The 19,758-nt window shown below is 37.9% G+C and overlaps 1 protein-coding gene across 1 annotated transcript in view; it reads left to right on the top strand.

Annotated features, from left to right (window-relative positions):
- The window catches only part of LOC306854847 (receptor-type tyrosine-protein phosphatase gamma-like), a 274,645-nt gene that overhangs the window by 77,513 nt on the left and 177,374 nt on the right, over positions 1-19,758 (top strand). Inside the window, exon 2 of the mRNA XM_079393096.1 lies at positions 4,003-4,095. Within this exon, the coding sequence (XP_079249222.1) occupies positions 4,003-4,095 (93 nt within the window). The remainder of the gene's footprint in view (positions 1-4,002; positions 4,096-19,758) is intronic.

Here is a 19,758-nt window from a genome sequence, read left to right as displayed (position 1 = left end):
TCTGGAGACAGCCTGACAAAAACATCAACTCCCAATATCTTCCTCATAAAACTCTGCAGCTCTAATAGAGGGATGTAAATCAATTACGTCAGAATTCATTTAGAAGAGCCGGGCTAGATGGAACCCCTGGCGCCACAGAAGGCAAGCGTACACTGGCATCGACTAGCAGTTGATTCTAGATTTTGAAAGATTGTGCTTTAAGCCGATGTTGCTTGTTTTTGAACAATATGACATTATTTTGGTGTGTGTGTGATGTTAGCCCAGCCTCATGTGTTCTCTTAATCTTGTGTGTGTGTGTGTGTGTGTCTGTGTGTACAAAGGCTCTTTGTGCATATTGGGTTGAATTGATGCTGATTGATTTCGACAGGGTCTGGAGGAAAGGGGATTGTGTGTGTGTGTGTGTGTGTGTGTGTGTGTTTATGTGTGTGTGATCTGGCTATGAGTTGTTGTTTTTCCCGTGGTGGTTGGTTGTTCTTGGTATCTCTTGGTAACATTCTCTCTCTCTCTCTCTCTATCTGTTCCCCTCTCCTGCTCTTAAAGCAGGGCAAGAGATGGAGTTTTCTCCGTCTCAGTACCCAAATCAGGGGCAGAGGGTGTCAAACTCATTTTTTGTTTTTAGCTTGCCCCATATACCACAGAAATGAAGCAATCAAAATGTGTGTGTGAGACTAAGCTCTGTCATACTTGTCAGTGTGTGCTCTTCACTGGACATGTTCCCTTTCTTGTAAGTGCCTTCATCTCTGAACGTGTGTGTTTCTAAACCATACGGTCAGGATGAAATTGCTGGAAAATGCCTCTTGAAGGCCTCTTTGAGCAAAATCATTTGGGATCATCAAAAGGAAAATAGTTCATAAACATACATGTAAATAATGTTTTTAAATCTAAAAATTAAAATCAATCAATCTTTTAGAGGTAGGGCATTTAACCATTGCCAGTGTTGCCTAATGTACAAATGCATTGGACTCTATGTGGCAAAGCATCAAACTATAACTTTGCATGCAAGTTAGGTTTAACAAACCCTGATTGTCATTAATGTGTCGAAACATAGTTGGGAATTGCAGACTAAATCCTATGATGTATTACTAGAAACTGAGGAGAGACTGATCTTATCATATTTAAAAACACAGTGTGTTGTAACATTCTTAGGATCGTTACACACATTAGATATTGCATACAAAATAAATAGTAAAATCACCCTTCACATCCTAACTTTAGGGTTTGGGTTTGGCTGTATCTATGGTATGTCCCAATATAGCTTGATTTACATGTGTGTGCACCGTGCATCTGAAAACAGTCCCACACAAGAAGATAAGTAATCTGTGAAGTGTCACTGAAAGCATTTTTCCACCATCTGGCCAAATGTTCCTTAGCACAGTAGCATTTCCAGCATTTTCGGTAAGGTGCGATTACAAACCACTCTATGGATGTATGTCTCAACACAGGTAGCTAAACACACAGGACAGCAAAACCATGCTGATGGAACTGCTAGTAACTCATGACTGGTCATGTACATTACAATTCTGTTTTATCAGCACCACAACAGAAAAAAGAATGTGCAACCACTTCAATGAACCCAGATCAGTAAAGAACAGTGAAAAGAGCAGGTCTGTCCAAAGGGAAAAGCTTTTAAAACCCATTACAGCTTCTTAAGCTTGGTTAATTGGTAGCTCAGAGGAAGAGGCTTGATTGGCCATATCAAGAATTATGGGTTAGGTTATGTTTGTCCAAATTGTGCATATGACCTTTTCCATCCATTCTCTAATCTCTCCATTTCTCTTGCTAGAATGTATCTACACACTGTTGGGTTGGAACACAGTGCTTCTCTTTGTTTGAATGTTGAGTCAAATTCAGACAAGGTTCTGTTGCCCAATTATTTGGCTATTTAAAGCATCCATGCTCCATTGTTGAAGACATCTGGAGGAGAGAAAAGAAGGCCCGGGGTACATTGTGGTACATTGAGTGACATAGGAGCTGGTATTGGCCAAAGGCCAAAAACAAACGTTGGCTCTTCTTGAAACAAGTGACCATGTGAGTAAACAGCCAGAACTGGGTATGGGAAGGTAGACAGGTTTGGAAGAGATCTCTGAAAGACAGAAATGATGAAAGCAAGCCTCTGGAAGAAGTCGACTCAGCTGCTGATGTATTGACTCCTCAGAGCGGCCAAAGGAGCATCCCAGGTCTTTCCGATTTACTCCCAGGAAGTAAGTTTTGGAGTGTTGGAGAGAGGGAGGCAGTTTCACTGATGGATGGACAGGGACAAAGGGAGGGAGGGAGTGATTGAGGGAAAGAGAAAGAGCATGAGTGACATATTGGGAGGATAGCGACTATGCCCGGCATGCCGCATAATTACATTTTCTGTTCAAAGTGTATCGGCAATCAATAATGTAATTCATAGAGAAGCCATAGCATACCCTCTCATTGGCATTCACCACCATGCCCGTGCCGCTATACTGAAGAATTAGAGCAGCGAGGAGCAGAAGGCAGTTTGTCATTGAAACAAAAAGTCACCCATTGTTCATATCAGAATATACTTACCCAGCATGCTCGGAGAGAGAGAGGGGCCTTGTAAATTGCATTATGTTTTGAGTGATAGCTTTTAGGCGGTGTGTCCTTGTTACCGTAGTGTGGTCAGCACATCGGCAGGCTTGCGGAAACAACGTGGCCCATTTCTCGTTAACATCTTGCCATGGTTTTAGTCCTCTTAGTGCTTTCTTCAGCTATTCTCTTCCTTCCCTTCTAGTGACTCTTTTTTTGGGTCAGTCTAGATCTAAAATGGCAGTCACCCCCAAGTCCTGCCACAGTGCGTTTAAGAGTTTGGACATAGACGACAGCTGTGAGGCTGATCTCACGTCGTCTCTTCACCTTCCAGTGCATCCCCGACATCCCGCAACCAGGAGCCGAGGGGTCGAGATCGCCTCTGATAAACTCACACAGAGACCACAGGGTGCTGGGATGTGTGCCATCCTTCCTAACCCCTCCAGCCCGTGCTGCAAGTCGGAACAAATTCTCATTCAAACCAGACACATCTCTGGCATCCTTGGCGACCGAGAGGTTTGGGTTTTTAAGCTAATCTAATCTCCCCAATCCTCTGGTGTTGTATTCTCACAGCTAAAACAAGCCTTAGATCCCTGAGTATGTATCGAAGGGGTCTGGAACTCCTGCTGGATTGAGTCTAGATTAGTTCGGCCTACCGGTGGAACACAGCTGGTCTTGGTGTTTCTGACGGAGCGGTGGAACAGCTCACCATCTCTGGCTGCCAGCTCCCTGTCCGCAGCCTCTTTGACTCAGCACTTAGCGCTTTAGTCTTCCTCTCACCGGCCAATCAGGCCTTGTTTATTTATTTAGCCCCTCATACATGTTTAATGAGGGAGGGGGAAACTGATCCCAGAACAGACAGGCTGTAAATACCGCTGTGTGGGGGGCTGTTTTTCTCTCTAATGGAGTGTGGGGGGTGGGGGGTTGAGCCAGATTGGTTTATACAGGATTTAATGACTTGGTTCAGCCAGAGATCGCAGGCTGATGCGTTACTGTGTGAGTGAGGTTGTATCTCATGATTTGTTTTTGTGCCTCGAGTTGTGAGCTGTAGTTTGACCCTTGTGATTTGTGTATGTTTGTGTACTTGTGTGCGTCTCTATATGAAAATGGACTTTTCAATGACTGATCCCAATACAGAAAACTAGAGAGCACGGTGTAGGGTAATACAATTAAGTTAAAGATATACACTGAAATGAAACATTTTAGACAATATTTACTCAATTTAGTTAAAAATGTTTTGAGATAGAAGAACAGAACTTATTTCAGCAGATTTTGGATATGTAACCAAGTGTAACAAAGACTTATATTAATCAGCCAAAGAGGAATGGCTGTTTTGGGAAATAGGACATGAAATTATGAGCAGAAGATTTAGGAACGGGATCAGAAAGACAGATGCAGATTCGCATTGTCCACATGACCATCTCAGCACATAATCTAAAACTATGTATCATTATTTTTCTGTTTCAGCATTGGCAGAAGGGAACAAAGCGGAGCATTATGACTGGCCAATTGGTGACAGGCACCGCAGAGGGGCCGAAGAGTCCTACTGGGCCTACTCAGGTGAGCAAACTACACTTGCACACACATAGAGACACTTCCGAAAGAGGAACATTTAAATTTCTCTCTTTCAAAAGCCATTGTGTTCTGCTACCACTAAAACACATGAACTGCCTCTGATAGACAGCTGGTCTTTCATCCAGGGCTGTCCACATCACCCCCAGAGGCCTCGCCTTAGGGTCTCCCCTGGCTCTTGCTTTCATGAATGCTTTGCTGTTGAGAAACTGACTCATGTTGTCCCTTTGAGCAATATTTGCAGAAGAATAGCATTAATCTTTAACTGTGCCACCAAGCCTGCGGCAACCAATGATATTTATTTATTTTATTTATTTAAATGCTTCCCCTTTTCCCTGCCGTGGTTTTCTCTTGTTTGCCAGCATGACGGGTGGCCCCTTGCACAGATGTGGCCTACAATAAACACTCAGGTGCCTGCACTTCTGTGATTTTGTGGCCTTTATTGTACTTTATCCACCATTTAATGTCCCGCTAAGGTGTTGAAGCATCTTTCAGAGGAGCATTGCTTTGTGGAGCGTCAATGCATCCAATGCCAGAGCAGTGTCGGTAGTAAAGGCTTTTCATATTAGGCATTATGTGTAGAATATGCTTATATACTCTATTCAATTCCCTACTGAAAAGAGCTTGCAAAGATTGTAGCGTGAGAAATCACAACCTCTCTTTGTGTGTGTGTGTGTATGTGTGTGCATATATTAGCACATCAAAGATGCCTTCAGTCAAAGGATCTTGATGTTTTAGTGTTTTTATACATCTATTTTCAAGTGATAATTACACAGTCTAACATTTCAATACTTCCTGCAGGCTGGCATTTGTCATCATTCTGTAGTGCGCTTGTTGGGATGTCTATATTGGCATCATCTGTCAGTGTCAGGAATGCGAATTTGAAATTAGCTTGCTAAGCTAATGCAAAATAGTTAAACTACAGTCAAGCTAGCTACGTAAAAAGCTAGCAACTAAAAATTAGTAAGCAACACAAAAAAAGTATTAAAAATATGAACTATGTGTTTGTCTGACCAAAGGAAGATCTTGAAGAACATTGGCTTGTGTCGTGTAGCCCAGCAATTCAGTCTTTGAAAGGGTTTCTTATTATATTCCCTTCTTGCTTAGTACTTAGCAACTCTAGACTTATGTTAAAAGCTTTGCATTATTCCCATCAACCCCTGCTGTCCAGAGACAGGAGATGCTTCGTGCGCTTCGGTCAGGGGTTTGATGGGGTGGGTCACTGGGGCATCTGTGGCTGCTCCCACAGGTAATGCAGCCAAGTCTGTCACAAATAGGGATAATTAGTACATGCTAATTAGTAAGTTTTAATCAGTAACCTGGTGAAAAGAAGAGAACATGATGCCACATTATGAGGAAACTAGATCATTCATAAATACACAACAATTAATAATTATTACCCTACAAGAACTGACAACCCCCTACAGTGACATTCCAAGTCAATGATGTGATGCTCATTTTTTTTCTAATTTATCGATTGAAGGCAGGGTTCAAAAACATTTTTTGTTAAGCTGGTTGAAAGTCTCTTATCATTCTGATAACAATCACTAGGTTATGTGATCTAAATGTATTTATATGTATTTATATCGTCTGTGGAAGGCATAGGACCATACAAAGTTTATCCAGTCTGATTGTTCTGTCTGTTTTGGAGGAGGTGTGGCTTTGGAGAGCGATTTGCTGGGAGGGTGGGATATTATGCTTTCAAAGCTAGCTTGCTATTGCTAGCCTTTCAGAAATCACCTACCCTATATTTAATTCATTCAAAAAATGATTAAAGAGCTATTCACATGTATAGTAACTTGGATACACCTCTTTTATGATGAGCATGTTTCAAAGTTCTTGATTAAAATTCATTTTAGGGAAAGATCCTATGACCCTATGATTATGTCAAGGTCAGCAAGTATCTTAAAATAGATAATGTAAGTCCAAAACCTAATGATATGTATAAATTAATAATTCAGGATGGAAGGGAAAAAAAATACAACAAATTTAAAAACATTTTGGAAAATAAGGATAAATATAAATGTGTATACCAACATTTGATCTTTAAACATTTTTCTTTATCATAGACACTCTACGTTTTTTAAAATGACATCATGCATTTAGTTCAGGTCAGTGTTCTCACGAAAAACCTAAATTACTGCAGTCAATACCAACATTTAGCACTCGAGTTATTCAGAAAGCCCTTGGTTACTGGATTTAGCCAGTACTCTGGATACTCTATAAATACCACTATTTTTTCGAATCGACTTTTCTTATCGGCAGTTTTGATATCCCTAGTTCAGACCATCTCACAAATCCCTGTTTTGCTAATGGCAATGTTTTTTTATAAACACAAATCAATAAAACTGTAGACATTGATTCACAGTCAGTGTGTGTTCCTGAGTCAAATCCGCCTTCGGGTTTCTTACGCACATCAAGGGTCCTAGAGTATGCTAAGCCTCTAATACAGCGATTGCATGGCAAGATATCATAAAGCGCATGTTTACACACACCCATGTGTATTTATATCTCCACGTGTGTTTTCTGGTGGTTATGCATTCATGTTTTCATGCATGTATTGCTCTGAATTCATCTGGTTCCTGAACACCTATCGCTTCTTGTGAGCAGAATGCTGTTGACGAGCACAGACTTTGTCCTGCAGGCAGATTTAACGAACTCGGCAGATGATCCTCACTCTGAGAGCGGCTCGCCATCCTGTCAAGTGGCTTTACTCTGTTTGCGCCTTGCAAATCTGTCATGCTCGTACCCTCCGGTTAGCCATCATTCTTAGCTTGCCCAGTTACAAAGCCCTTACCGTTTTTTTGCATCAAGCTCCATTATCAGTTTATTTATTGCTCCCTAAAGAGCCCTGGAAATTATGCTTGATCAAACAAAACCCCTAACAACGTGTCTTATGACTTCTCTGGGCTACTTACGGCCCACTGGGCCAAATTTAGCTCGGGCAGTTTACACTTAAATATCATTCACATATTTCAATGTGGAATTGGGGAAATACTCCAAGGCACATTTTCTGCAGTGTTATTGTAGTCCAGTGGACATTCTTTGTGGATGTGGTTTAGGAAAGGGTTTTCATTGTTTGTCTACATCAAACATAGTGAAAGTCATCATATTTCTCGAAAATTATGTCATTTAGCTAGTTTTTATTGATTATACATTGCCAAACACTCTTGCGGTGAAGTATTGTTTAATAGTCTCACCATCAACAATAGCCTCATAATATGCTGTTAAACATACCCACAAACCAGCAGATTCAAATTTATTTGATGCGCAAATAGCACAGCGTTGAGTGATGTTGAAATCCAGTCCAAAAACCACGCAAGTGCCATTTCGAGATACATTATGCATAGTAATTTAAAGCACTGAAGCAGTCGCGTATTGGCAGTGAGGCACTATTATCTTTAAAGCATCTAAATTGAAAAGCCTCTCACAAAATGTGCTAGATTTGGACTGTAAACACAACATGCATCTCTGAATGATTAATGAATGTAGAGAAGCTGCTCTCTGGCTTAGCACAGTATCAAAAACCTTGAAACAAGACCGATATCTACTTCCAGGAACCATCAGGCATCTTGCTCCAAATGCCACACCCTGAAATACATTTTCTATATGACCATTCTTGACAGACACTTATCAACTCCATAACGCAGGACTGCGGTAGCCTTATGATCACTGCATGCAAACCTCAGCCTATTCAGAGGATATTAATTTGAAATCCTTTGTGTTCTCGGCAGCGCTTCCATTAATAGGTTTTAATTTAAAGGACGGAAAATACTGCTTCTTTCTTTTCATGACAACCCACATAAGGTAATTTCATCCCCAGATGCCACCTTTGAATGATCAGCTCACAGCCACTGTGAAGCTCTATAGAAAGTGGTTTGAAGATGGAATTTGATATGTTGCCTTTGCTGTGCCACTTCTGATTGTTAAAAAGCCATCACTTGGTAAATGCTTTCACATCTCATAATTTGCTTGCATTAGTGGAGTCCATACATTTTTCGTTTCAACTGAACAGTAAAATAACTCTTAAAGGCACAGTGTGCAAAAAAGAAAGTATATTTACTCACCCACATGTTGTTCCTAAGCTGTATACAATACTTTATTCTAATAAACCAAAAAACTGTTTCTGATAAAATTACTTTGTTGTCCCATTTGATGAAATTCAATGGAATATAATTGTATTATTGATGAAAACTGTTGAATAGACCTTCAAATTATCATCTTTTTTTCATGTATCAGTCGTAGTCAAACCTCCTGTTTGTTAACAGGCACAAGCATCTTGTGAGTCTCCCAGATCTTCTGTTCACCTCTCCGCAGGCCTTCGTCATCATCATCTACCCCCTTCCTATCATTCTCTATTAACACTGTGCTCAAAGCTGCCAGCTTTTGTTTAGCGAAGTTGGCAACCTGGACACAGATGTTGACCCGCTCCAGATGTTGTGCAGAGCACAGCAGGTCGACCCTCATGTTTGATATTTACACTTACTCAGATAGACAAAGTACTTCCTGTGGGGTGTTTGTGGTTGTGTGAATCCAAAATGCAAGTAGTACTGTTATGTAAGAATTTTAAAGGTGTTCTATTTCATTCCCTCTATGGAAATATTACTGTTAAAGACATTAATTGTACTTTTGGTAGCCAGTTTAGCATTCATGTCATTCCATAATGGTGGTGGCCATGTTGAGATCACGTGACCAGCAAAAACCTATTGTTTGAAATGAAATGAATCATGTGTGGCCAATATGTCAGTAAATAGGGTAGGTCTGCTTTACAAATGGAACATTTGTTTGTGATGCCTTCTCCACACCAGTAGGTGGCAGAATAAAGTCCAAAACAGCACAACATAAAAGCTGCATCTAAAATCGCATACTGTCTTAGTAGGTACTACATTTGATTGAGATCTTACTTTGCGACTATTGTTATAGTATACTCTTTGCAGTATATATGTGTGTAGTATGAATGAAATCCAGACATACAGCATCTGGTGTCATGGTGTCATTGTTGCTTCATTGTTGTGTTGCTTCACTCCCATTCTCAAATCCTCTCCTGTGGCCTCATGGGATAGTAAAGTGTTTGTCAGATGCACACTTCAGAAACTCTGTGGAAGTAGTACGTCATCTGGTTAGTTTTTTTCTAAATACTGCGAATTCTGTCACCTCATATATGGAAGTATATTTGAATAAAGGAAAAATATAAAAAAAAATGTAATTATTATTTAATTCGAACCTCAAATTTTAAATATGAGAGATTCTGAATGTTTTGATTTGTTATTGAGTAGAAACAGACCTGTTTGTCATATTACAACTAATTTCCAATTGGTCTACGTCTCTAGATTCTCTGCTAACTGGTGCAAAATAACTAAATGTAAATATAGACTCGCTTAAAACCCTAATCCAGGGGTTCTCAACCCTGGTCCTGAAGGGTCCTGCAGAGTTTTGCTCCAACCTTGATCCAACTCGCCTGCCTGTAGCTTACTAGTAATCCTGAACATCTTAATTAGCTGGTTCAGGTGTGTTTGATTAGGGTTGGAGCTAAAATTTTCAGGACAGTGGCCCTCGAGGACCAGAATTGAGAATGCCTGACCTAATCCATTGCTTTCCTGCTCTTTTTTTTTTTTTTTTTTTTTTACATCAGTGAACTTTCTTCTCTGACAGCTTTTGTGCTTTCAGTAAATGAGGTGCTGCGTTAACTTTTGTCATTATTTGAGTTATTTTGACAAGGGTATTTTTCATCAGTTAGACCGATAATTAGACGACGACAGGTGCATTGATGAAATAGATAGAGGCGGAGGGAAGTATTCATAATTCCCCCGTTTTCCCTCTTCTTAAAGTGGGTAATTATGGCCGGGTCTGTGGGCCGGGGGAGCTGGCAGACCCCACTACAGCTGGATGTGCTCTGAGCTAGCCAGACCAGAGCCGTACCTGACTGAGCATGCTAATGAGAAACACTCACCCCTCTCTCTCGATCGCTCCCTCACGCTCATTTCTATTTTAATCCCCCTGTTTTTGCTTCAACAAGAAGAATTTTTGAGTTTCTTGCTCTCATTCAACTGCGGTCGTTCTCTCATTTTAGGCTATGCATGACAACTTTAGCTTATTTCCTCTCAATGTAATTCTGCCTATTGTCCTTCTGAAAAAAAGAAGCAAGTTAATTTGCTTATTGTAAATATTTTTCTCTGTCCAGAATTCTCTTTTATAAACAAGATCTTGAAAAAAATGAATATATACACAATTTCTGAACTTCTTCATACTCTCATTCAACTGTGCTAAATCCTTGTGCTATGTTAACAGTAGCTTTTGTGTGCACGTGTGTGTGTGCTTCTTTCTCTCAGGGTGAATCATCTGCTGCGTTCTGATAAATGTCTTTAAAAGACAGTTTTACATATAGGCCTACTCTAAATCATAAACGTCTTAAATACAGTTTCTAAATGTCTATTTAACATCTGTCAGGAAATGTCTCATAGACACATACCATATAAGCAAACACTCTAAAAAATACATCTTCCAGGTGAAAACGTGCACATAAAATAGACGTTTCTGCAGTGTACATGTGCAATCGGCATACCGAGTGACATTCCAAACAAAAGTGAGCTGCTGAACTTCAAGGATTACTGTAAAGAGGTGCTCTACCAACAAAAGAGGAGGTGCAACTGCTGAACTTCAAGGAAATAAAAACGGAATAGTCCGTCGTTTTGTAAAACTAACTGTTTATGTTGTTACATTTTTATAAAGAGATTCCAGTAGTGCAAGCAAAGGCTATAGAATGTGTGAGATGAGTTGGAGGGGTGATATGATTTAATATTAATCAATACCCAGCTTTGGTTTGAATGTGCTGATCTGTTGAATCTGGCAACAGTGAGTAACAGGAGATCCATTATGAGATCTGCTTTAATAAAATGAGCCTGCAGTGCGTACTGGAGAGTCCATCACAGGCCTGCGCTATCACTGCCTCGCGTTACTCGATGGACCTGCTGTTATTGTGTAATTTACTGCACAGCCAATAACAGTCTGTAATGGATTATGACATGGTGCCGTTTGAGTTATCCTCCCATTGTAGAACCCTGACCCAGAGGCACATTTCATCTGAGCTACGTCCCAAGGTGCACTGTATGTGTGTTTGTGTGTGTGTGGTGGAGGCAAGAAAGCGATTCAGATGAAGCAGTCAGGTCAAACTGTGAGCAGTGTTTGCTCGTGGGATGCTGGATCAGGGTTGCCTTTAAATCTCATCACAGGCATGAAATCTATTCTCCGACAGAGGTACACTATTGTTCAAAATTTTGGGGACAGTATTAAACAAAAAAAGAAACAAATCAGCAAAGACACATTAATTAAATGTTACAAAATAAATAAATTATGTTCTCTGACACTTTCTATGCATCAAAGAATCCTGACAAAATGCATCATGGTTTCAACAAAAATATTAAACAACACAGCTTTTTTAACATAGCGGCAAGTCAGCATATTAAAATGGTTTTTGAAGGATCATGTTATACTGAAGTCTGGAGTAATGTTGCTGAAAATTCAGCTTTTCATCACAGGAATGAATTACATTCTTAAAATATATTAAAGTAGAAAATTTTTATTTTAAATAGTAATAGCATTTCACAATATCACTGTTTTGCCGTGTTTAAATTAAAATAAATGCAGCCTTGGTATGTATAAGAGACGTAAAAAATTTAAAACATTAAAATATCTTTCCAACCTCAAACTCTTAAAAGTTTATGCATCTATGCATTCTAAAATGTGACTTTACATTTTGTTTGTGTGGTATTGCATTCTGAAACGTATAACATTTTGATTTGCAGTGCAACTCGTACAATTGTACTCAGAAAGCTAGTTAAAGTCTATATATATGTGACCCTGGACCACAAAACCAGTCATTTTTATTTATTTATTTTTTATATCACCTTTAAAGTTGTCCAAATGAAGTCCTGAGCAAATAGCAACGTATATTACTAATCAAAAATTAAGTTTTGATATTTATCGTAGGAAATTTACAAAATATCTTCATGGAACATGATCTTTACTTAATATCCTAATGATTTTTGGCATAAAAGAAAAAACTATAATTTTGACCCACACAATGTATTTTTGGCTATTGCTACAAATCTACTTGTGCGACTTAAAACTAATTTTGTGATCCAGGGTCACATATTCGCTACCCAAATTATTTCTGGTTTAATTTCACAGACATTTATAGGTAACTCTATCGCCCCCTTGAGAATGGAGGATTGTTACGGCCAGAGGAACATGAGGTATGTTTCTGGCCTTATGGAGAAAGAAAAAAAAATCTGTTACTCACTCACTGATTTATTTAACTGCTTGGCAACTCATTTGTTTATTCAGGTTGTTTTACAATCCCCCTTTCCTCCATCTCGTCCACCATTGTCTTTCATTATGAATCCACGTCTGGGTTGTAAAGGCCAGCTCTGTGTGTTTGGAAGTACAGAGTGGCTGATATATCCCGAATGTAAATATCAAAGCCTCCTCGTTCACCACACACACACACATGCACACACACCTGACTGCTGAAACACACCGACATGTTGCTGTTTCCGTCAGTGCTAGGCAAACAGACCCAGGGCTGTGTTAGTATTCAGGAGAGAGCAGAAAGACGGATCGAGATAGGGAGAGAGGAGAGCGGTGAAGGGGAAATGTTGCAGTATTTACAGAGCTGAGTCTCATCTCTTGTGGCCTGTGCACGACTTCAGCCTGGTGAGGACGTCATATTAGCCAAGCTATTTGAGTTTCATTTATCAAATCTACATAGTTAAACAAATTAGCATGTTTTTACAAAAAAAAAACATGCTGTTGGGTTTTGATAATGTGAGATCATCTCCTGTGGTTTATGAGGTATTTTACCATTTAAAATCTTGTCTTTGCATGATGCAACAAATTTCTAAGTATGAGACAAGCAATATTCCCATCCTCACTGAAAGCAGAAAGGATGTGCTAAGCAACAGTCACAGTCAATCAGGCGATCTTTGATGTTTATTATATAGCTTTCTTTAATACTTTATTCTGATTGGTCAGTTGCAACATTCTGTGGTCAATTTTTATTTTTTGTATGCCTCATAACTCCACTGCCTCTTCTCATGTAAAATAATTTTTAAAAAGCTTAATAATTTATACTCTTTATTTTATTTATTCACTCAGTTTAACATGATAGTGTAACTATTCTAAAATATATTACTTGTATGCTATAATGTCTTACTCAATGTAATAATTATAATAATTTAGCATTATTATTATTATTATATAATTAACAGAAAACTAGTGCTGTCAAATGATTAATTGCGATTAATCTCATCCAAAATAAAAGTTTTTGTTTACATAATATATGTATGTGTTCTGTGTATATTTATTATGTATATATAAATACACACACATATATTTAAATATTTAGAAAATATTTACATGTATATACATTCATATTCTTATATTTTATATTATATATAAATATATGTAATATATAAACATAACATATTTTCTTAAATATATACATGCATGTGTTTGTATTTATATATACATAATAAATATACACCGTATACACACATATATTATGTAAACAAAAACGTTTATTTTGGATGCGGTTAATCGCGATTAATCATTTGGCAGTGCTAATAAAAACAAGTGCTTTGTTTGAAAAAATGACAATGCTGTGTTTTAATTTTTCATGCGAGAAAAATGTTTAACATCAACATTTCATAACATTTCTTACCGGTTTAAATATTACAAATAAAAACTGCTGAAACTGATCATATTACATTTAAATTATTACATAAATGTATGTAAAATTGCATATTTTGTCAGGGTTCTTTGGTAAATAGAAAGTTTACCAAACAACATTTATTTGAAATAGAAAGCTTGAGTCATTATCAATGTTTTTACTGTCACTTTTGGTAAATTTAAGACATTCTTGCTAAATAAAACTACTTGTCAGACAAGCAAAGAAAAATGAACAAACAAACTTTAATGTAGGTGATTAAACAAATGTGGCTGACAGCTGTTGATTGCTTTAATTTATTTAGACACTCTTAATGATTTTGAAATGAAATAAAACCACAAAACACAGAATTCGAAGAATCGAACATGGAACACACTAAATTTGGGAAAAAAATCTATATATTTCTTAGACATATTTATCTTATAGTTATCAGGATGTCAAGCATCAGTATTCCAGGAGTGATTCCTCTAGTCGTCCACTGTAACATTAATTCAGAGGATTCTCTGTAGCGATTCAACATCACCATCTTTGTTTTCTAAGTTTCAAGAACATATCTTAACTTCCAAAGGAATGGAATTCAGTTCAAGCTAGAGGTGCATTTACGAGGAAGGTGTTAAGTGTATTTTGCGTTGGCGAGCTAGCCGAGCAGCAGTTTAATGACTCGAAGACGGAAAAACAAAGATGAATAAGCAGGAGGAAGAAAAGGACCAATGAAAAAGAGCTAAAAATAGAGGGAGGGAAAGAAAACAAGATCGCTCTCAGAATTTATCAGAAGCCTGCGCGCTGCCTCTTTAGCTGAGGATTAAGAAGTCGACTTTAATGAGAGTAAACGGCTCTCACGGGTGTTTGTTGGAGAGGTGTGTGTCCCTCATTGAATACTGAATGGACCGGCGTGTTTGTCCCTGAGCTGCTGTGTGTGTGTGTGTGTGTGTCGTGAGGATGAGCATTATTCACGCCTACTATAAAACAAGCAAATGGATTAGCCGGAATTGATTAAAGTTTATTTAAAGCGTGAGTACAAGTGGCAATATTTCCTAAGTGTTTGTGTGATATTACTACACAGTGAAGCACATGTGTCAGCCGTGTCAGATTCTGTATTCAGATAGTGTGTTTACTGGATATTTGACATTTTAATTGTGTTTGATTGTGATGTAAACATGTATTTGTGGTGCTATAATGTATATAATGTGAAGCAGCTGCTGGTATATTGATAACAGATTATTCATTACAAATGAATATTTGTATTAATGTCCAGAATATACCAAATTGCAAAAGAAAATAATATAAGCACACCACTAATAGAAGTCACTAACTAACAATAATTACTTTATTTTAATCAAACAAATGCAGACTTCGTGAAAGTAAGAGACTTCTTTCAAAAACATATCTATATATATGCACATGCACAATGCACATTTCTTAATATTAAGCCTAAAATGTGTTTTTTTTTATTGTATGATCTTTGAATAATATCAGTCTTTAAATGCAGAATAAAAGTATACCTGAAGTATACTTGCAATAGTTCCATTTTAGAACAATCAAATATACTAAGTATATCTTATATCTTTAGCTGGACTTCAGCACTAATTACACACAATTTAAGTGCATTAAGTACAAAATTAGTTGTTCTAATTTAGCAGACTTTAAGTATACCAGTTAAGTATACTAAAACTACAATTGCAGGGAATTTTCTTAAGTACATTTTGCCAAAATCATTCAAAAAGCATCTACAGAATGCATGCATTCATTACGTGAAGTCTAGACTAGTGCGTGTGTGTAGAGTGTGTTCTTTCACTGCACTTTCACTACATTTAGAATGAACACAAAATTAAAGACATGGGGGCAGAAAATGTATATAGGCTATTTATACCACTTCATATAGGCTAGTTAATCAATTTCTCACGAAGAATAACCAAAAATAACGTTTCAAAAATTACCATGATTACAAATGTGATATTGATTTTTTACAACAGTTCAATAAACAAGAGGTTAATTAAGAGACTTACGTTTCAGAAATCCATATTTCATGTTTTTGCTCTATATTGACAACAAAAATCACTCCAAACACAGCCACAGCGCTGTTGTGCATCTCTGAGCAACATGACGGTGTGCGGTCTTGAATGAATCAACCGTTTGAATGATTTGCTTCAATAGCAACGACTCACTTATTAACAGTGACTTGCTGTCACATGCTGCCGATTTTAATTTCACATTCAAAGTATCTTTTATTCTTTAAATAATTTCAAATATTTAATGTTTTGTGTTTAATATATCAAAACATAATTTATGCATTTGTAATTGCAGGTTAAATGCATTCATGTTATCGATAAAATCCCAATATCGAGATATTAATTTTTGTCAATATCGCACACCCCTACTTGTACTATATATATATATATATATATATACACACACACACAGAGTATAATTAGATTTTAGTGTATGTTTGCATCCCCTTGAATCTTGTGTGATGAAGCACACCTCCGTCCTGCGTCCCCGAGGTCATGATGTTGTTGCTTAGATGAAGAGCACTCATGGGACTGTGCAAGTGTGTGTATTTGCACATATCCATTATTCACCAGCAGGCTCTGTGCATGTACAGTCATCTCTTCAGGGCATTATGGGTGCTCAGGGTTCCACACAAGATGGCCCTTGAAGAATGTTCTTGGGAATTCTCGGCAGAATCCTGTTATGAACTGCATTTGTAGCTACACGTGAGGACTTTTTGATCGTCCTTGTCCACTCAAGAGCACTAACAGAGGCCTGTGGTCCCCTGCTGCCCCTCTTAATTTCATTGGCTTTGGTTCTGTATAAACATGCAGTATCTGAATCATGGAGGTCTGGTCCTTCTGTCGAGAGGTGCATGAGGAGAGAGAGAAAGATAAAACCAGAATTTGGTGAACGGCTTGAAGGCATTTGACACCAGGGCCATGTGGAAAATGAGCTCAGGCTGGGAGAGGTAATGACTCACAGAAGACAAGAGCTTGTTTCTGTTCTCCATGCCCTCCTGGACACACACACATACACACAGAGAGAGAGCTCGATTCTCTCACTGGATCTGTAACGCCGCCCTGACATATCTTATTCTAACTCTGTGTGTGGAGAACCACTGGTCAGAGACATGTACCTGGGTGTTTCTTCAACTATATCTTTCTTTTTGTTATATAAAGATCAAATTAAAATGATCTTGGAAACCTATTGTTACTTTTGGGGAAAAAAAAGAAATAATAATAGTAATAAAAAATTGCATTGATATTTTACCCATGTCACAGATGCAGATCTTCAAACTTAAACTATAAAAAATCCATTCTATGTGAATTATTACATGTTTAAAATGGTAAACACAACTGTTAAAATTAATAAACTGCTGTTCAAAAATTTTGAGGCGATATTAAGATCTTTAAATGTTTTGAAAGCAGTCTCTTATAACTACCAAGGCTGAATTTGAGAAAAAAAAAGTAATATTGTAATACTGTTATATTATAATAATATATAATATTATATATTATTATAATATAACAATATTACAATATTACTTTTTTTGTATTTTATATATATTATTATAATATATAATATACAGTAATATTGTGATATATTTTTTCTATTTAAAATAACTGGTTTCTATTTTAATATAATTCAAAATATTATTTGTTTCTCTGATGGCAAAGCTGAATTTTCAACATGGCAATATATATACAGTGGTGTGAAAAAGTGTTGGCCTCCTTCCTGATTTTTTATTTTTTTGCATTTTTTTCCACCATAAGAAAGAGACTGGGCAAAAACGTCCTGCATGGCAGAGTTCCAAGACGAAAACCGCTGCTGAGCAAAAAGAACATAAAGGCTCGTCTCAGTTTTGCCAGAAAACATCTTGATGATCCCCAAGACTTCTGGGAAAATATTCTGTGGACTGACGAGACAAAAGTCGAACTTTTTGGAAGGTGTGTGTCCCATTACATCTGGCGTAAAAGTAACACAGCATTTCAGAAAAAGAACATCATACCAACAGTAAAATATGGTGGTGGTAGTGTGATGGTCTGGGGCTGTTTTGCTGCTTCAGGACCTGGAAGAATTGCTGTGATAAATGGAATCATGAATTCAGCTGTCTACCAAAAAATCCTGAAGGACAATGTCCGGCCATCTGTTTGTGACCTCAAGCTGAAGCGAACTTGGGTTCTGCAGCAGGACAATGATCCAAAACACACCAGCAAATCCACCTCTGAATGGCTGAAGGAAAACAAAATGAAGACTTTGGAGTGGCCTAGTCAAAGTCCTGACCTGAATCCTATTGAGATGCTGTGGCATGACCTTAAAAAGGCTGTTCATGCTCGAAAACCCTCCAATGTGGCTGAATTACAACAATTCTGCCAAGATGAGTGGGCCAAAATTCCTCCACAGCGCTGTAACAGACTCATTGCAAGTTATCGCAAACGCTTGATTGCAGTTGTTGCTGCTAAGGGTGGCCCAACCAGTTATTGGGTTTAGGGGGCAAGCACTTTTTCACACAGGGCCATGTGGGTTTGGATTTTGTTTTCCCTTCATAATAAAAAACTTAATTCAAAAACTGCATGTTGTGTTTACTTGTGTTATCTTTGATTAATATTTAAATTTGTTTGATGATCTGAAACATTAAAGTGTGACAAGCATGCAAAAAAAATAAAAATCAGGAAGGGGGCCAACACTTTTTCACACCACTGTATATATATATATAAATATAAAATATATTGCCATGCTGAAAATACATTTTGTGTGTGTGTTTCTATTCATTTTATTTTAATGTTTGTTCATCAAGGTAAACAGCAGTGCCAGTGAGGAGCTTGAGATGAAATATGAGATGTGAAGTGTGAAGAAAACCAAGAAAAAAACAGGACTACTTTCTACTTTAATCATGCATGATTTCAAGATGTAATTTTGTCAGATAATACAAAAAGTGTGAAAATATTAGTGTGTACGGGATACAGAAAATGGTAGCTGTGAAATGAGCCTTAGGAAGACAAAAGAGTTCTTCCAAAATGATATTTTTCAGCATATGTTCATAACTCCTTTCCGATCCAGCTAACGTTTCAGCTTGCATGAGAGCCGAATAATAACGCAACTGACTGGAGGCAGTTTTCTGGTGCTCAGGAACATCTTTACTTAGATTTGGCACCAGCTCTAGCACCTCACCATGCTGGCATAAAAATGTAATGGTTTTGGAAAATTGGAAATTTTTTTAGAAAATGAGAAACCGTGTGTCTCATGTAAGACTCTCTCAGCTGCTGTCCGGATGTAAGAAAGAGAATGGCTACGTTCACATTCATGTCATTTTCATTTGAAATGAAACATTACCTTTCAGTTCAGCTCTGCCTTTTTTTCATGAATCTTGTGACCGATTCATCTGAGTAATGCAATTGGAAAATGCAGCAGACAGTTTCTAGGTACATACAAAGTCGAGCAGTTGAGGTTACATCTGGATGCCTTTAAGGACAAGGAGATATCTGTACTGTACAAGCAAGGACAAGTGCCAGTGGTGGCATTAAAGGATTTTGCAGAGACGCACGCAAACTCTCATTCATCCATGGCTGACATTCGACTGTGGCTATTTTCTCTGGGAGACGAGTGATATGCTGCCTTATTAATTGCTCTTGAAATATTAAAAAGGCTCCATCACGCATGAAATATTCATTCGTTTTTCGCTGAGATCATCGTGGCTAAATATTTCCTTGTATTGTTGTACATCAGGGCTGAGGGATGTGGAGTGAGAAGGAAATGACAGCGTGGAAAACAGAGACACGGGCCCCGAGTGATAAAGACCCTCCTCAGCATTCCTCTGTTATGCCATCCATCCATCTCGCTGCATCTCTCTCACTCGCTCTCTCTGCTTCTTCTGAGCGTTATAAATCTAAATGGTTGATGAATTCATGCAAAACTTTGTGTGTGTTTAAAAATCC

The sequence above is a fragment of the Barbus barbus genome (assembly GCF_936440315.1).
Source record: "Barbus barbus genome assembly, chromosome: 35".
Taxonomy (NCBI): domain Eukaryota; kingdom Metazoa; phylum Chordata; class Actinopteri; order Cypriniformes; family Cyprinidae; genus Barbus; species Barbus barbus.
Note: the sequence above shows the minus strand (reverse complement) of the source record. Positions and strands in the feature narration are given on the sequence as shown.